The sequence below is a fragment of the Chanodichthys erythropterus genome, chromosome 2, assembly GCF_024489055.1.
Source record: "Chanodichthys erythropterus isolate Z2021 chromosome 2, ASM2448905v1, whole genome shotgun sequence".
In the NCBI taxonomy this organism is placed as follows: Eukaryota; Metazoa; Chordata; class Actinopteri; order Cypriniformes; family Xenocyprididae; genus Chanodichthys; species Chanodichthys erythropterus.
Genome location: NC_090222.1, coordinates 11,693,572 through 11,708,518, shown reverse-complemented (window position 1 = coordinate 11,708,518; position 14,947 = coordinate 11,693,572). Strand labels below are relative to the sequence as shown.

Sequence of the window (14,947 nt, the reverse complement as noted above, 5' to 3'; positions counted from 1 at the left end):
ATCAATCAATATGAAATTTGTAAATTAATCAAAGAGACTCTGCTCTAATGTAGATATTTACATGTGCTTACACAGCATTTAATCTCTCACTCAATTAGAGGATCATAATAATTAAATATTTAGCTGAAGCTGAACTCTTTTCCTTCTTTTTAGTTACAAACCTGGTAGGGTATGTGATAGCGTAGGAGGCAGCCAGATATCCTCCAAGGTTATGGCCCAACATAATCATACTTTCCAGGCCCAGTTTCTCCCTCCACTGTTCAATAGACTCCACAAACTGGAGCTCAGCCTCCTGGGCATCAGTGCTGAAGTGAGGTCTACTGCTCTGGCCAAAACCCAGCAAGTCGAAGGCATAAATGGGCCTCTGCTGAGAGAGAGAGTCCACGTTCAAGGCCCAGAGTCCAACACCACTCCCAAATCCATGCAGCAGCACCAGAGGGGTTTTATTTTCCACTGGTCCCTTAAATACCAACGTCGACAGTGTATTCTTGTCAGATATGTGGACAAACTGCCTGTAGAACTTGCTTGTGATGTCTGAAATAAATAAATAAACATTTTCTTTTTATTATAAAGGGCACAGAAAATGTATCTGCAAAGGTTACATCTTACCAGAAAACACACACCAACTAAGCTAAGTTAATAATAAGTTAATACTTACAAGTTTTAACTTATAAGTTTATCTTCTCTTTATGTTTTTTTTTTTTAGAAAGACATTAATATTTTTAATCAGCAAGGATGCATTAAATTGATCAATTGACAGTGAAGACATATAATGTTACAAATAATGTTACAATCACGATTATTAATCATGTTTATTCTATCAAAAGAGTAATGAAACTATGGCTATTTTGCAAGTTCTTTATCAACCTACACTTCACCCAGAAGGCCTGTAGGTGGCATAAAGACTTAAATTTAACCAACTATGATAACTTCGTTAGATGGTAAATCAATACAATACATGGTTTTGGTGAGGGCTTTGTAATATGTATTCACATTAGATTTTAAAGCAACACAATTCGTTTGCAATAAGACAAACCAGATTCAAATTGCCCGGCAAATTCGTAAAGCAAAGAAAAATAATTTATAGCTGATCAACATTATGAAAACTGGTAAAACCTTTAGGAACTTCAAAAGATAAAACGGTGAAATTCCTAATATTACTTCCAATATTTCCAAATTATGTTCATTTTTCATAGAGCGGGCCAATATCGTGACAATTATTTAAAATCAATCGAGAGAAGCAGATATCGTTATCGTGATAAAATACGATTAATCGTGCAGCCCTAATTTAATTTAATTCGACTTGACATTTGATATTCAACAGTATCCTTGACATTTATTCAACAGTGCTTTTGATCTGCCTGCATTGACACTATTCTTTAAAAGGAAAAATTATATACTAATTATCAATGTAAAGCTGCTTTGACACAATCTGCATTGTAAAAAGCGCTATATAAATAAGGGTGAAAATATTTCTGTCAAATTAATGCTGTTCTTTTGAACTTTCTATTCATCAAACAATAAAAAAAAAATCAATCAAGGTTTCAACAAAAATATTAGAGATATTTCAACATTTATAATAAGAAATGTTTCTTGAGCAGCAAATCAGCATATTAGAATGACTTCTGAAAGATCGGCACTGAAGACTAAAGTAATGATGCTGAAAATTCAACTTTATCATTACAGGACAGGTACATTTTAAAATATATTAAAATAGAAAAAAGTAACTCTAAATTGTAATTATATTTCACAATATTACTGTTTTGTTTTTGATCATATAAATGCAGCCCTAGTGAGCATATACGACTTCTTTTAAAAAAATCATACCAACCCAAAAAGGTAGTGTATACTGTACATGACATTATTGATGATAGCAATAAAACTGAATTAAAGGCTAAATCAATATATAGTGGCAAGAATAACTTTGTGAAGCCTTTGAAAACAACTAGATTTCTGCATTAGAGCTTAATCTAATTCCCAATTATAGACAAACACAGTCTGAAATATAGCTGCAAGCAGCAATTACGGGGCCAAGCACAAAAATGGCACAAGAAGCAAGCCAACATGGCTGGGAGCATCAGACCAGCAGTAGTGAGCAATTAGAAAAAAAGTTATTAGCATTTTTGTCAATTTTGTTATATCTTTTGACCACAAGCTGGCGCTGGTCCGAAACTTCTCAGGCTCCTTCAGTGCATTGTCCTGATGACCCATACCAAATTTATGAATTTTGGTCAAACCCATCAGAAGTTATAAGCAAAAATGGCATTTTTAATATCTCCACTCCAGTAGGTGGCGCTGCGCCGAAACAGAGTATGCTGCCTCAGGTCATGCTTGTGAAGACACATACCAAGTTTGGTCTGAATATGTCAAAGCACTGAAGAGATACAGCTTCAAGAGTCGTTTTTGCATCATGCCTCAAATTCTTTGCTCTGGTATACGAAAACGGTTTGACATATCGACTTGAAATCCATAACTTTTTGTCGGCATGGTCTGACGATGACACGGTTCAATTTTGGTGAAAATCGGAGCAACGGTCTAGGAGGAATTCGAAAAAGTAGGTTTTTAAAGAAAAACAATATGGCGGACAGGAAGTTTAGCTGACTATGGCAAATTTGATATCTTTGTTCTCAGCATGACCCAAGGAATCTACTGAGACCAGTTTCATTACAATTGGTGAATACAGTCAAAAGTTATTAGCATTTTTGTAAATTTTGTTATAACTTTTGACCACAAGGCGGCGCTGTGCCGAAACTTCTCAGGCTCCTTCAGGGCATTGTGCTGATGACCCATACCAAGTTTTGTAAAGATACGTTAATACGTTCGTAAAATACAGCATTTTAGCACAAAATTCAAAATGGCCGACGGCCAAAATGGCCGAATTGGGAAAATTGGATATAATTCGACTCGGCATGATTCCCCGAATCCAACGAGACCAAATTTATGATTTTTGGACAAACCCATCAGAAGTTATAAGCAAAAATACCCATTTTTCATATCTCCGCACCAGTAGGTGGCGCTGCGCCGAAACACTGCATGGTACCTCAGGTCATGCTTGTGATGACATGTACCAAGTTTGGTCTGAATACAATAAAGCGTTGCCATGGAGATACAGCCTTACTTCTATTTTCGCAAGCGCTTATGTACAATTCGTTCGTGTGTTTTTCGAAAACAGTTTGGGCAATCGACTTGAATTCCATAACTTTTTGTCAGCATGGTCTGAAGATGATCTGATTCAATTTTCATGAAAATCGGAGTAACGGCCTAGGAGGAGTTCGAAAAAGTAAGTTTTTCAGAAAATTCAAAATGGCGGAAAAATTTTCATGACGGAAAATGACGTCATATGGTGCGTTCGATTCGTCTTGAGGCAAGGAATAAGAGGAAAAAAGAATTGTGTTTCTAGCCCTTATGGTTCAAAAGTTATTAACATAAATATAAGTGCAAATTTGGACAGCTGGTGGCGCTAGAGGGATTGAGTTAGAGACTCCAAATTTGCTATGGACAAAGGTCAGACTGTCCTCTGACTGTGTGCCAAATTTCACAACTTTCCCGCAAGCGGTTCTATGGGCTGCCATAGACTTCAAGAGCGGAAGAAGAAGAAGAAGAATAATAAATATAGCTGCAAGCAGCAATTACGGGGCCAAGCACAAAAATGGCACAAGAAGCAAGCCAACATGGCTGGGAGCATCAGACCAACAGCAGTAGTGAGCAATTAGAAAAAAAGTTATTAGCATTTTTGTCAATTTTGTTATATCTTTTGACCACAAGGTGGCGCTGGTCCGAAACTTCTCAGGCTCCTTCAGTGCATTGTCCTGATGACCCATACCAAATTTATGAATTTTGGTCAAACCCATCAGAAGTTATAAGCAAAAATGGCATTTTTAATATCTCCACTCCAGTAGGTGGCGCTGCGCCGAAACAGAGTATGCTGCCTCAGGTCATGCTTGTGAAGACACATACCAAGTTTGGTCTGAATATGTCAAAGCACTGAAGAGATACAGCTTCAAGAGTCGTTTTTGCATCATGCCTCAAATTCTTTGCTCTGGTATACGAAAACGGTTTGACATATCGACTTGAAATCCATAACTTTTTGTCGGCATGGTCTGACGATGACACGGTTCAATTTTGGTGAAAATCGGAGCAACGGTCTAGGAGGAGTTCGAAAAAGTAGGTTTTTAAAGAAAAACAATATGGCGGACAGGAAGTTTAGCTGACTATGGCAAATTTGATATCTTTGTTCTCAGCATGACCCAAGGAATCTACTGAGACCAGTTTCATTACAATTGGTGAATACAGTCAAAAGTTATTAGCATTTTTGTAAATTTTGTTATAACTTTTGACCACAAGGCGGCGCTGTGCCGAAACTTCTCAGGCTCCTTCAGGGCATTGTGCTGATGACCCATACCAAGTTTTGTAAAGCAATGTTAATGCGTTCGTAAAATACAGCATTTTAGCACAAAATTCAAAATGGCCGACGGCCAAAATGGCCGAATTGGGAAAATTGGATATCATTCGACTCGGCATGATTCCCCGAATCCAACGAGACCAAATTTATGATTTTTGGACAAACCCATCAGAAGTTATAAGCAAAAATACCCATTTTTCATATCTCCGCACCAGTAGGTGGCACTGCGCCGAAACACTGCATGGTACCTCAGGTCATGCTTGTGATGACATGTACCAAGTTTGGTCTGAATACGATAAAGCGTTGCGGAGATACAGCCTTACTTCTGTTTTCGCAAGCACTACGTACAATTCGTTCGTTAGTTTTCCGAAAACGGTTTGAGGAATCAACTTGAATTCCATAAATTTTTGTCAGCATGGTCTGAAGATGATCTGATTCAATTTTCATGAAAATCGGAGTAACGGCCTAGGAGGAGTTCGAAAAAGTAAGTTTTTCAGAAAATTCAAAATGGCGGAAAAATTTTCATGACGGAAAATGACGTCATATGGTGCGTTCGATTCGTCTTGAGCCAAGGAATCAGAGGAAAAAGAATTGTGTTTCTAGCCCTTATGGTTCAAAAGTTATTAACATAAACATAAGTGCAACTTTGGACAGCTGGTGGCGCTAGAGGGATTGAGTTAGAGACTCCAAATTTGCAATGGACAAAGGTCAGACTGTCCTCTGACTGTGTGCCAAATTTCACAACTTTCCCGCAAGCGGTTCTATGGGCTGCCATAGACTTCAAGAGCGGAAGAAGAAGAAGAATAATAATAAGCGTACGGAACGCCAACAATAACAATAGGTGCCTAAGCACCTTCGGTGCTTGGCCCCTAAATATAGCTGCAAGCAGCAATTACGGGGCCAAGCACAAAAATGGCACAAGAAGCAAGCCAACATGGCTGGGAGCATCAGACCAGCAGTAGTGAGCAATTAGAAAAAAAGTTATTAGCATTTTTGTCAATTTTGTTATATCTTTTGACCACAAGCTGGCGCTGGTCCGAAACTTCTCAGGCTCCTTCAGTGCATTGTCCTGATGACCCATACCAAATTTATGAATTTTGGTCAAACCCATCAGAAGTTATAAGCAAAAATGGCATTTTTAATATCTCCACTCCAGTAGGTGGCGCTGCGCCGAAACAGAGTATGCTGCCTCAGGTCATGCTTGTGAAGACACATACCAAGTTTGGTCTGAATATGTCAAAGCACTGAAGAGATACAGCTTCAAGAGTCGTTTTTGCATCATGCCTCAAATTCTTTGCTCTGGTATACGAAAACGGTTTGACATATCGACTTGAAATCCATAACTTTTTGTCGGCATGGTCTGACGATGACACGGTTCAATTTTGGTGAAAATCGGAGCAACGGTCTAGGAGGAATTCGAAAAAGTAGGTTTTTAAAGAAAAACAATATGGCGGACAGGAAGTTTAGCTGACTATAGCAAATGTGATATCTATGTTCTCAGCATGACCCAAGGAATCTACTGAGACCAGTTTCATTACAATTGGTGAATACAGTCAAAAGTTATTAGCATTTTTGTAAATAATGTTATAACTTTTGACCACGAGGTGGCGCTGGTCTGAAACTTCTCAGGCTCCTTCAGGGCATTGTCCTGATGACCCATACCAAATTTATGAATTTTGGTCCAACTCATCAGAAGTTATGAGCAAAATAACAATTTTTCATATCTCCACTCCAGTAGGTGGCGCTGCACCGAAACACTGTATAATGCCTCAGGTCATGCTTGTGATGACATGTACCAAGTTTGGTCTAAATATGTCAAAGCATTGTAGAGATACAGCTTCAAGGGTAATTTTTGCATCACATCTCAAATTCTTTGCTCCGGTATACGAAAACGGTTTGACTTATCGACTTGAAATCCATAACTTTTTGTCGGCATGGTCTGAAGATGACACGGTTCAATTTTGGTGAAAATTGGAGCAACGGTCTAGGAGGAGTTCGAAAAAGTAGGTTTTTGAAGAAAAACAATATGGCGGACAGGAAGTTTAGCTGACTATAGCAAATGTGATATCTATGTTCTCAGCATGACCCAAGGAATCTACTGAGACCAGTTTCATTACAATTGGTGAATACAGTCAAAAGTTATTAGCATTTTTGTAAATTTTGTTATAACTTTTGACCACAAGGTGGCGCTGTGCCGAAACTTCTCAGGCTCCTTCAGGGCATTGTGCTGATGACCCATACCAAGTTTTGTAAAGATACGTTAATGCGTTCGTAAAATACAGCATTTTAGCACAAAATTCAAAATGGCCGACGGCCAAAATGGCCGATATGGGAAAATTGGATATCATTCGACTCGGCATGATTCCCCGAATCCAACGAGACCAAATTTATGATTTTTGGACAAACCCATCAGAAGTTATAAGCAAAAATACCCATTTTTCATATCTCCGCACCAGTAGGTGGCGCTGCACCGAAACACTGCATGGTACCTCAGGTCATGCTTGTGATGACATGTACCAAGTTTGGTCTGAATACAATAAAGCGTTGCGGAGATACAGCCTTACTTCTGTTTTCGCAAGCACTACGTACAATTCGTTCGTTAGTTTTTCGAAAACGGTTTGACATATCGACTTGAAATCCATAACTTTTTGTCGGCATGGTCTGACGATGACACGGTTCAATTTTGGTGAAAATCGGAGCAAAGGTCTAGGAGGAGTTTGAAAAAGTAGGTTTTTAAAGAAAAACAATATGGCGGACAGGAAGTTCAGCTGAATATGGCAAATTTGATATCTATGTTCTCAGCATGACCCAAGGAATCTATTGAGACCAGTTTCATTACAATCGGTAGATATTATCAAAAGTTATTAGCATTTTTGTCAATTTTGTTATAACTTTTGACCACAAGGTGGTGCTGGTCCGAAACTTCTCAGGCTCCTTCAGGGCATTGTCCTGATGAACCATACCAAATTTATGAATTTTGGTCAAACCCATCAGAAGTTATAAGCAAAAACAGCCATTTTTCATATCTCCACTCCAGTAGGTGGCGCTGTGCTGAAACATTGTATGATGCCTCAGGTCATGCTTGTGATGACACCTACCAAGTTTGGTCTGAATATGATAAAGCATTGCAGAGATACAGCTTCAAGAGTCATTTTTGCATCATGCCTCAAATTCGTTGCTCTGGTATACGAAAACGGTTTGACTTATCGACTTGAAATCCATAACTTTTTGTCAGCATGGTCTGAAGATGATACGGTTCGATTTTGGTGAAAATCGGAGCAACGGTCTAGGAGGAGTTCGAAAAGTAGGTTTTTAAAGAAAAACAATATGGCGGACAGGACGTTCAGCTGACTATGGAAAGTTTGATATCTATGTTCTCAGCATGACCCAAGGAATCTACTGAAAACAGTTTCATTACAATCGGTTAATATAGTCAAAAGTTATTAGCATTTTTGTAAATTTTGTTATAACTTTTGACCACAAGGTGGCGCTGGTCCTAAACTTGGTATGCTCCTTCAGGGCATTGTGCTGATGACCCATACCGAGTTTCATAACGATACGCTAATGCGTTCGTAAAATACAGCATTTTAGCACCAAATTTAAAATGGCCGACGGCCAAAATGTCCAATATGGGAAAATTGGATATCATTCGACTCGGCATGATTCCCCGAATCCAACGAGACCAAATTCATGATTTTTGGCCAAACCCATCAGAAGTTATAAGTAAAAATAGCCATTTTTCATATCTCCGCACCACTAGGTGGCGCTGCGCCGAAACGCTGCATGTTGCCTCAGGTCATGCTTGTGATGACAGTTACCAAGTTTGGTCTGAATACGATAAAGCGTTGCGGAGATACAGCCTTATGTCTATTTTCGCAAGCACTACGTACAATTCGTTTGCGTGTTTTTCGAAAATGGTTTGAGAAATCAACTTGAATTCCATAACATTTTGTCGGCATGGTCTGAAGATGATCTGGTTCAATTTTCGTGAAAATTGGAGTAACGGCCTAGGAGGAGTTCGAAAAAGTACGTTTTTCAGAAAATTCAAAATGGCGGAAAAAATTTCATGACGGAAAATGACGTCATATGGTGCAATCGATTCGTCTTGACCCAAGGAATCAGAGGAAAAAAGAATTTTGTTTCTAGCCCTTATGGTTCCAAAGTTATTAACATAAACATAAGTGCAACTTTGGACAGCTGATGGCGCTAGAGGGATTGAGTTAGAGACTCCAAATTTGCTATGGACAAAGGTCAGACTGTCCTCTAACTGTGTGCCAAATTTCACAACTTTCCCGCAAGCGGTTCTATGGGCTGCCATAGACTTCAAGAGCGGAAGAAGAAGCGGAAGAATAATAATAAGCGTACGGAACGCCAACAATAACAATAGGTGCCTAAGCACCTTCGGTGCTTGGCCCCTAATAAGCGTACGGAACGCCAACAATAACAATAGGTGCCTAAGCACCTTCGGTGCTTGGCCCCTAATTATATATCATCCAAGTAGACTACATGCTATTGATAAACTCTTCTCTATGTAGTAATGATAGACCTACTCTAATGAGCTCAGAGACATTTTGAATGTGTTGATGTGTTTGACAGAGTGTCTTGATGCCCTGGATATTGATATTTTGTTATTAGAGGTCCAAGCATAAAAAAGGTGAATTGGATACCTAATGAATTTATGATGCTAACTGCAAATTCTAAACTACCAGCCATTTCAACTGAAAGATTAAAGGGATAGTTAACCCAAAATGAAAATTATCTTATGATTTACTCACCATCCTAGGTGTATATGACTATCTTCTTTCAGACGAACACAATCAGAGTTATAATAAAAAATATTCCGGCTCTTCCAAGCTTTATAATGGTAGTGAATGGGGCATTTTTTGAAGCCCAAAAAAGTGCATCCATCCATCATAACACTAATCCTAATAAAGGGCTTCTGAAGTGAAGCAATTGGCTTTTGTAAGAAAAATATTATAATATTATAAAACTAGCTTCTGGCAAAAAGCTGTACACAAATTGAGTTCCCACAGAATAGTGGCCTCTGACCGGAAACACTGATGTGGCGTCCATGATACGGGAAGGTACTGGAAACACAGGACTAGCACCATTATAACTGGACATGCTGGTGACCGTGATGGGCCAAGCTCCGCGACTATTGGAGCTTGATGCATGGTTATTATTTTATAGAAGGTTCAAGTGGAGTGTGTAAGGAACTGGAAGAGAGCAGAGCACGTAGTGCCATCTGCTGTTAAAAACTAAGCTCAGAATCAATTTGAGAGAATCGCAATAGATTCAGAAAATCTCCGAATCGATCTAGAATCATTTCTCGATTCGCGATTCAATGATTTATTGTCCCAGCCCAAGAAACCAGTCCACACTTACACCATATCATCATATGCCTTACAACAGTAAACATTTTAGCGGGGTTTTTTTTTTTTTTTTTACTTCTCGTTTAATCTAAGAGTGAGTAGTTTTCCTTTGAAAGTCAGCTGCCCTTTTAATACCTGTGTGTTGCTGTAACCTATTTCCTCAAACCCTAACTTTCAGTGAAGATTCAAGTTGGACTTTTCTGTAAAAACAGCATCATAAGATTCATTTTAATTGGATCGCTAATAATCCTCATGGGCCATTGGTGTTTGGATCCCAATTATTGCCATTTGGAACTATATTTTGCTTTTAATTATAGTATAGAACTAACCCATGAGATGAAACTAGATGGAAAGACTTCCACCAAGAAGGCCATCTGTTTTGGTGTTGGTTTCCTGGTAGATAAGGACAGCAAGAATACTGTACTAGGCTGTCAACCAATCTCAGGAAGGCTCATTACCATCTGCCTTGGTGGAACACCTTTTTTAACACTACGGTCATACAAGCCTATGCACCCATCTCGTATTATAGTGAGTAAGACACAGAAGAGTTTTGCAACCAGGTGCAAAGTACCATCAACAATGCTCCAAAGAAAGACATTATAATCATTCAAGGTGACAGAAATGCCAAGGTGGGCATTGATGCAGAGTCAGGCTGGAAAGGCACCTTCGGAACAGCTTGCAACCTTAAGAACAATAGCGGGGGATAAAGGCTACTGGAGTCTGCCACCTATAACAACCTTATACTGGGAAATACACTGGGAAACCACAATAACTCCTGTAAATGGACATGGCATGCACCTAATGGAATCCACCACAATCAGATCTATTACATCATGATTCCACAACTTTTCAAGAGTGGAATAAAACAAGCCAGTACCCACAATTTTCCAGGGGCTGACATTGGAAGTGACCATGACTTAGGGTGCTTTCACATTAGCACTTTTGGTGCGCACCCGGGTTCGATTGACGTCCGAGTTCGGTACGTTTGGATGATGTGAACACGGTCTTCTGAACTCTGGTGCGCACCCGCGAACCGTACCCGAGTCCACTTAAAAAGGGTGGTCTGGGGTGCGGTTCAAGTGAACTCCGGTACGGTTCGCTTCTGATATGAATGCAAATGTACCAAACTGCATAAGTGAACCGCTATTGATGCCATATAATTCGATAAAAATGTGTGTGTGATGACGCAAACGAACCGTGGGTCGGACCCAAATAATATAATGTGAACACAGTCCAGTGGGCGCAGGGGGAGGGGGGAGTAATCGAACTCGTGTTCGGTCCAGGCAATCGAACCTAGTGTGAAAGCACCCTTAGTCATGATGAACTTCCATGTCTCAAGAAGACCTGGAGGAAGCAAAATCCCAGTGTGGCGACCAGGGCGGGTGAGAGCCGTGAGGGAATGGCGCGAGGCCGGTGACGCAAATGATAACGAGCATCACCTGGGAGGTACACCGCCCTTGAGTCTCTCACGGAGGAGCTCCGGGAGCATAAAAGGAGGAGCGACGACCGTGAAGGACGAGAGAGGACCAGGCCTGGACTTTATGTTGTTTTATTATGCTTGTGGCCGGCAGACGTCCGCGAGGGTCTGCCGGCATTACTTTCGTTTTGTTTGTTTATTTTGAGATTAAAGTTTACGTTGAATGTTCGCCGGTTCCCGCCTCCTTCTTCCCACATTTACGAACTACGTTACATTGGGGCCGAAACCCGGGAGGAAGGAGGGACATGCTGTCGGAGAGCCCTCGCTGCTGAGGGGGATCGCAGTGCTGCGGAGTTCAGGCAGCGTGGGAGTAAAGACTGCGAGAGGCTGCCCGAGGTGGTGGTACTGGAGCCTTGTGAAAGGTGGGACGGAGACCTGGATGCCGTGCTCCTGAGACGAGGTGTGGTGGCTGCCAGAGCCTGCTGCCGCCCGCCATGAAGGGGAGGAGCAGGGGACGGGGGACTCGCTGCCGGCTGTCCTCAACCGGAGGAGCCATCGCCGGCCGCTAGTAGGCAGTCGAGGATCGGGCCATCCACTGAGCGCCCAGTGCCACTGCATGACACCGCAAGGAAGAGCCTCTTGGCAAGCTGAGGACCGAGCGCCAGTGTGTCTGGGAACCGGACCCAGAATTTTTTTTCTCTTTTCCTCTCTCCCCTCTCTCGTCCTGTCGCTCTTCTTGCTTCCGTCTCCTTTCTCTCGTCTGTCCTTACCCCCAGGTGCTGCGGCCGCCGAGACAGGCCCCTGGGGGAGTAGAGCGCAGTACCCCCTGGCCTGCGAGGGGCGATGGGGGTATTTGGCAACCAGGACGGCGAGAGCCCTGTGAACTTGTGAAATGCTTGAATAAGACTTCTTCCAAATATGGGATGGAAATCAGCACTGATAAGACAAACTGATGACAAACTGTCCTAAAGGCATTGCAACACAAATAACTGTAGGGAACAGCACATTCCAGGGCCCAGTTTATGGCCGGGCCCCTCTCTGTCCGTAACAGCGGACAAAGGTTTGCTACATTTTGATTGGATCTTGGTGGACTAACACAAACAAACTGTTCAAGGCCATCAGATAAAGATGTAAGGGCAACATCCAGACACCACTTAGAGGGCAAGAAGACCTATTGTACCAAGCCTGGGAAGGACAGGACTTCTCATTGGTCCTTCACCCATCTAGAGACTACTTCCTAAGTTTGGCAGAGACTGCCATAAAAATTCCTCAGGACCTCAGCAGCAGTGGGTGAAACAAAGAGATATCGCAGTGATCCATCCAAATCCATTGGAAAACTTTAAACTGATGCAAACTGATGTACTTGTACCAGTGCCTGCAATCAATATATTTTCTTCATTTTTATTTAAAATAAATGCTGATCCAATGAGGTTAAAATATCCTGGTGCTATGATATACGATGAGGGATCCAAACCAAAAATTATGCCAGGATAGCCTACATCTACAACAGAACTGGCCAGACTTAAGCCAATATGGAGGACAAGAACACCCTTAGATTAAAGCTCAGACTTATGCATCCTCTGGTTATCTCAATCTTTTTGTATACATAAATTGTGGACATTGACGGCTGAGCTTAAGAAGGAAATTCTGGCCTTGGAAACGCAATGCTTTCAAAAGTTACAAAGACCATGTGACCAATGAGGATGTGCGCAACACCATTAGGCAGCATACTGGGTCCTATGAAGAACTTTTTTTTTGAGTAATCAATGCAGAAATCCAGACATTTTTGGAAGAAACTATTTTCATGTGCAAATAGCATTACATGTTATTTACAGTGAGTGAAAATAGCTGTATTTAAGTGTAAATTATAGTTAGATGCTAATTATACTTGGATGCTGCCATTTTAGGACATTACTTGTCCATATCCCTAAAGCACACCTCTACACCTACCCCTAACCCTAATCATACTGAACACGACAACGATGTACAACAGATGACAACAATATCAAAACAATCCCCGTTCACACGGATCTGTGAAAAGACTAGAAACGCTGTATTATGCATGCCAGGCCAGTAGTTGGCAATGTCACTTTGTAAAGAAAAACTACGATCCTATAGACTAAACACATAATACACATGCGCATGATGTCACCATTTTCACAAATTCATGTTTTTGTAGTTTATACGGAGACAATAGCGGTATCGTTTTCAAAAAAAAAAAAACAAACAAAAAAAACACTTTGCACTTTGAAACCTGTTTTCAAAAGTTTGCGTTTTTTTAAGGCGGGTGCACACTGTGCGATTTGGCCATGATTTGGTTGTCTGAGACCAATTTTGAGAATCCTAAAAGATTCCTATAATCCTAGGCAAAAATCTGTAGTCTTTGATCGCTAGTTTGACATGTTCACCGACAGCCGATTAATGATCGTTGTGATCAAATTTGAACTCTGACGAAATTCTGGCAGTGTCAGAAGATTTGGCGCACAGTCCTGCAGTCTGACTTCTCCTATGACAAATTGTCTTTGTTTCTCAAGATAAGCCGTGATCAAAATTAACGCTAGAGATTTCTTTGTTAGCCACCATTTCAGCCCCACGTGTAATGCAGCTCACTGTCACCGAATGTGTGTGGGTTGATGATGTAAATCTCCGGACAAGTTTTTAAGAGCATGTCCGTTTTTAACGCATCTTGACTGTCGTACAGTCTGACATATAGGACAGCTGACAACCCACAGTGTGACATGAGGATCATGTTCATACAGTCTGACAAGCAATAATCGTAAAGGACTATTATAAATCGCACAGTGTGCACCCAGCTTTAAATGAATGGCAAAAACACATAAAAAGTTTTTAATTTTTAGATGAAAACATTGTCGTATGAATGCCCCCTTACTCTCCACACCACTGCTCCTGTTATCAGATGGGTTTCTTTTGTAGTTTTGTCTCACTCAACCAGACAATGGTGAGCGGAGTTAGTGTAAATAGTCTCTGCCAACAAGGCGGGCTATTTGCACTAGGTGTAAATAGACATTCCGGATATATATATTTTTTTTACAAAGGGTTCACAAGCTTATTTTTGCCACTGTATATTGATTATATCAATTATAGTATAACTCTAGAGAAAATTTGCAATACCAAACAAAAACTTGAAAAGGTTGGACTTTAAATTTTGAAAGGCCAGCCTGATTTGACAATGGTGGTTACTCACACTGCAGCATCCTCTCTTCTGCCTCCTTCAGTTGGCTCTGAGATGTCGGGCACCAGGAGGGCAGCCAGTCGGTAATCCGCCATGACCTACAAAAAAATTAAATGTGAACTTCTCATTCTTATTTCACTTAGAAGGAAACTAAAATAAAATGGCTGAAAATGTTTGTTCTTTACAACAACAATAATAAATAACACTTAAGAGGAAACAAGCCTCAGACTTTGAAAAACTTTATATAACTCACTCTGCAAAAATCAAAGCAGCATTGTACATTATAACAACAGTGTACATTACAGTGTCCATGTTACACATATTATGTTAATGATCTATTGTATACTGTATGTAATTGTGCACATTCCAACAAAATAATCTCATATCAAGAAAAGTTCACTAGGGCTAAACTTACCAAAACGAAATAGAAACCAAAACCAATCAGTACTTTCCTATACAACTGTCTGTTGCTATGCACTGTGAAATTGCCCTAATTTACCATGAGGTCATCAAGAGCAATGACAGGAGCAATGACTGATTCATTAGTAATAAATGATCAAATT

The 14,947-nt window shown here is 40.5% G+C and overlaps 1 protein-coding gene across 3 annotated transcripts in view; it reads right to left on the bottom strand.

Moving 5' to 3' along the window:
- The window catches only part of abhd5a (abhydrolase domain containing 5a), a 28,515-nt gene that overhangs the window by 12,645 nt on the left and 923 nt on the right, over positions 1-14,947 (bottom strand). For all 3 annotated transcript variants that reach the window (XR_010896457.1, XM_067401092.1, XM_067401105.1), the window contains 2 exons: positions 14,397-14,482; positions 162-534 (listed from right to left, as the gene is read on the bottom strand). Coding sequence is in view for 2 of the 3 variants with exons in the window: in XM_067401092.1 (XP_067257193.1) it covers positions 162-534; positions 14,397-14,482 (459 nt within the window). In the remaining variant the exon portion in view is untranslated. The remainder of the gene's footprint in view (positions 1-161; positions 535-14,396; positions 14,483-14,947) is intronic.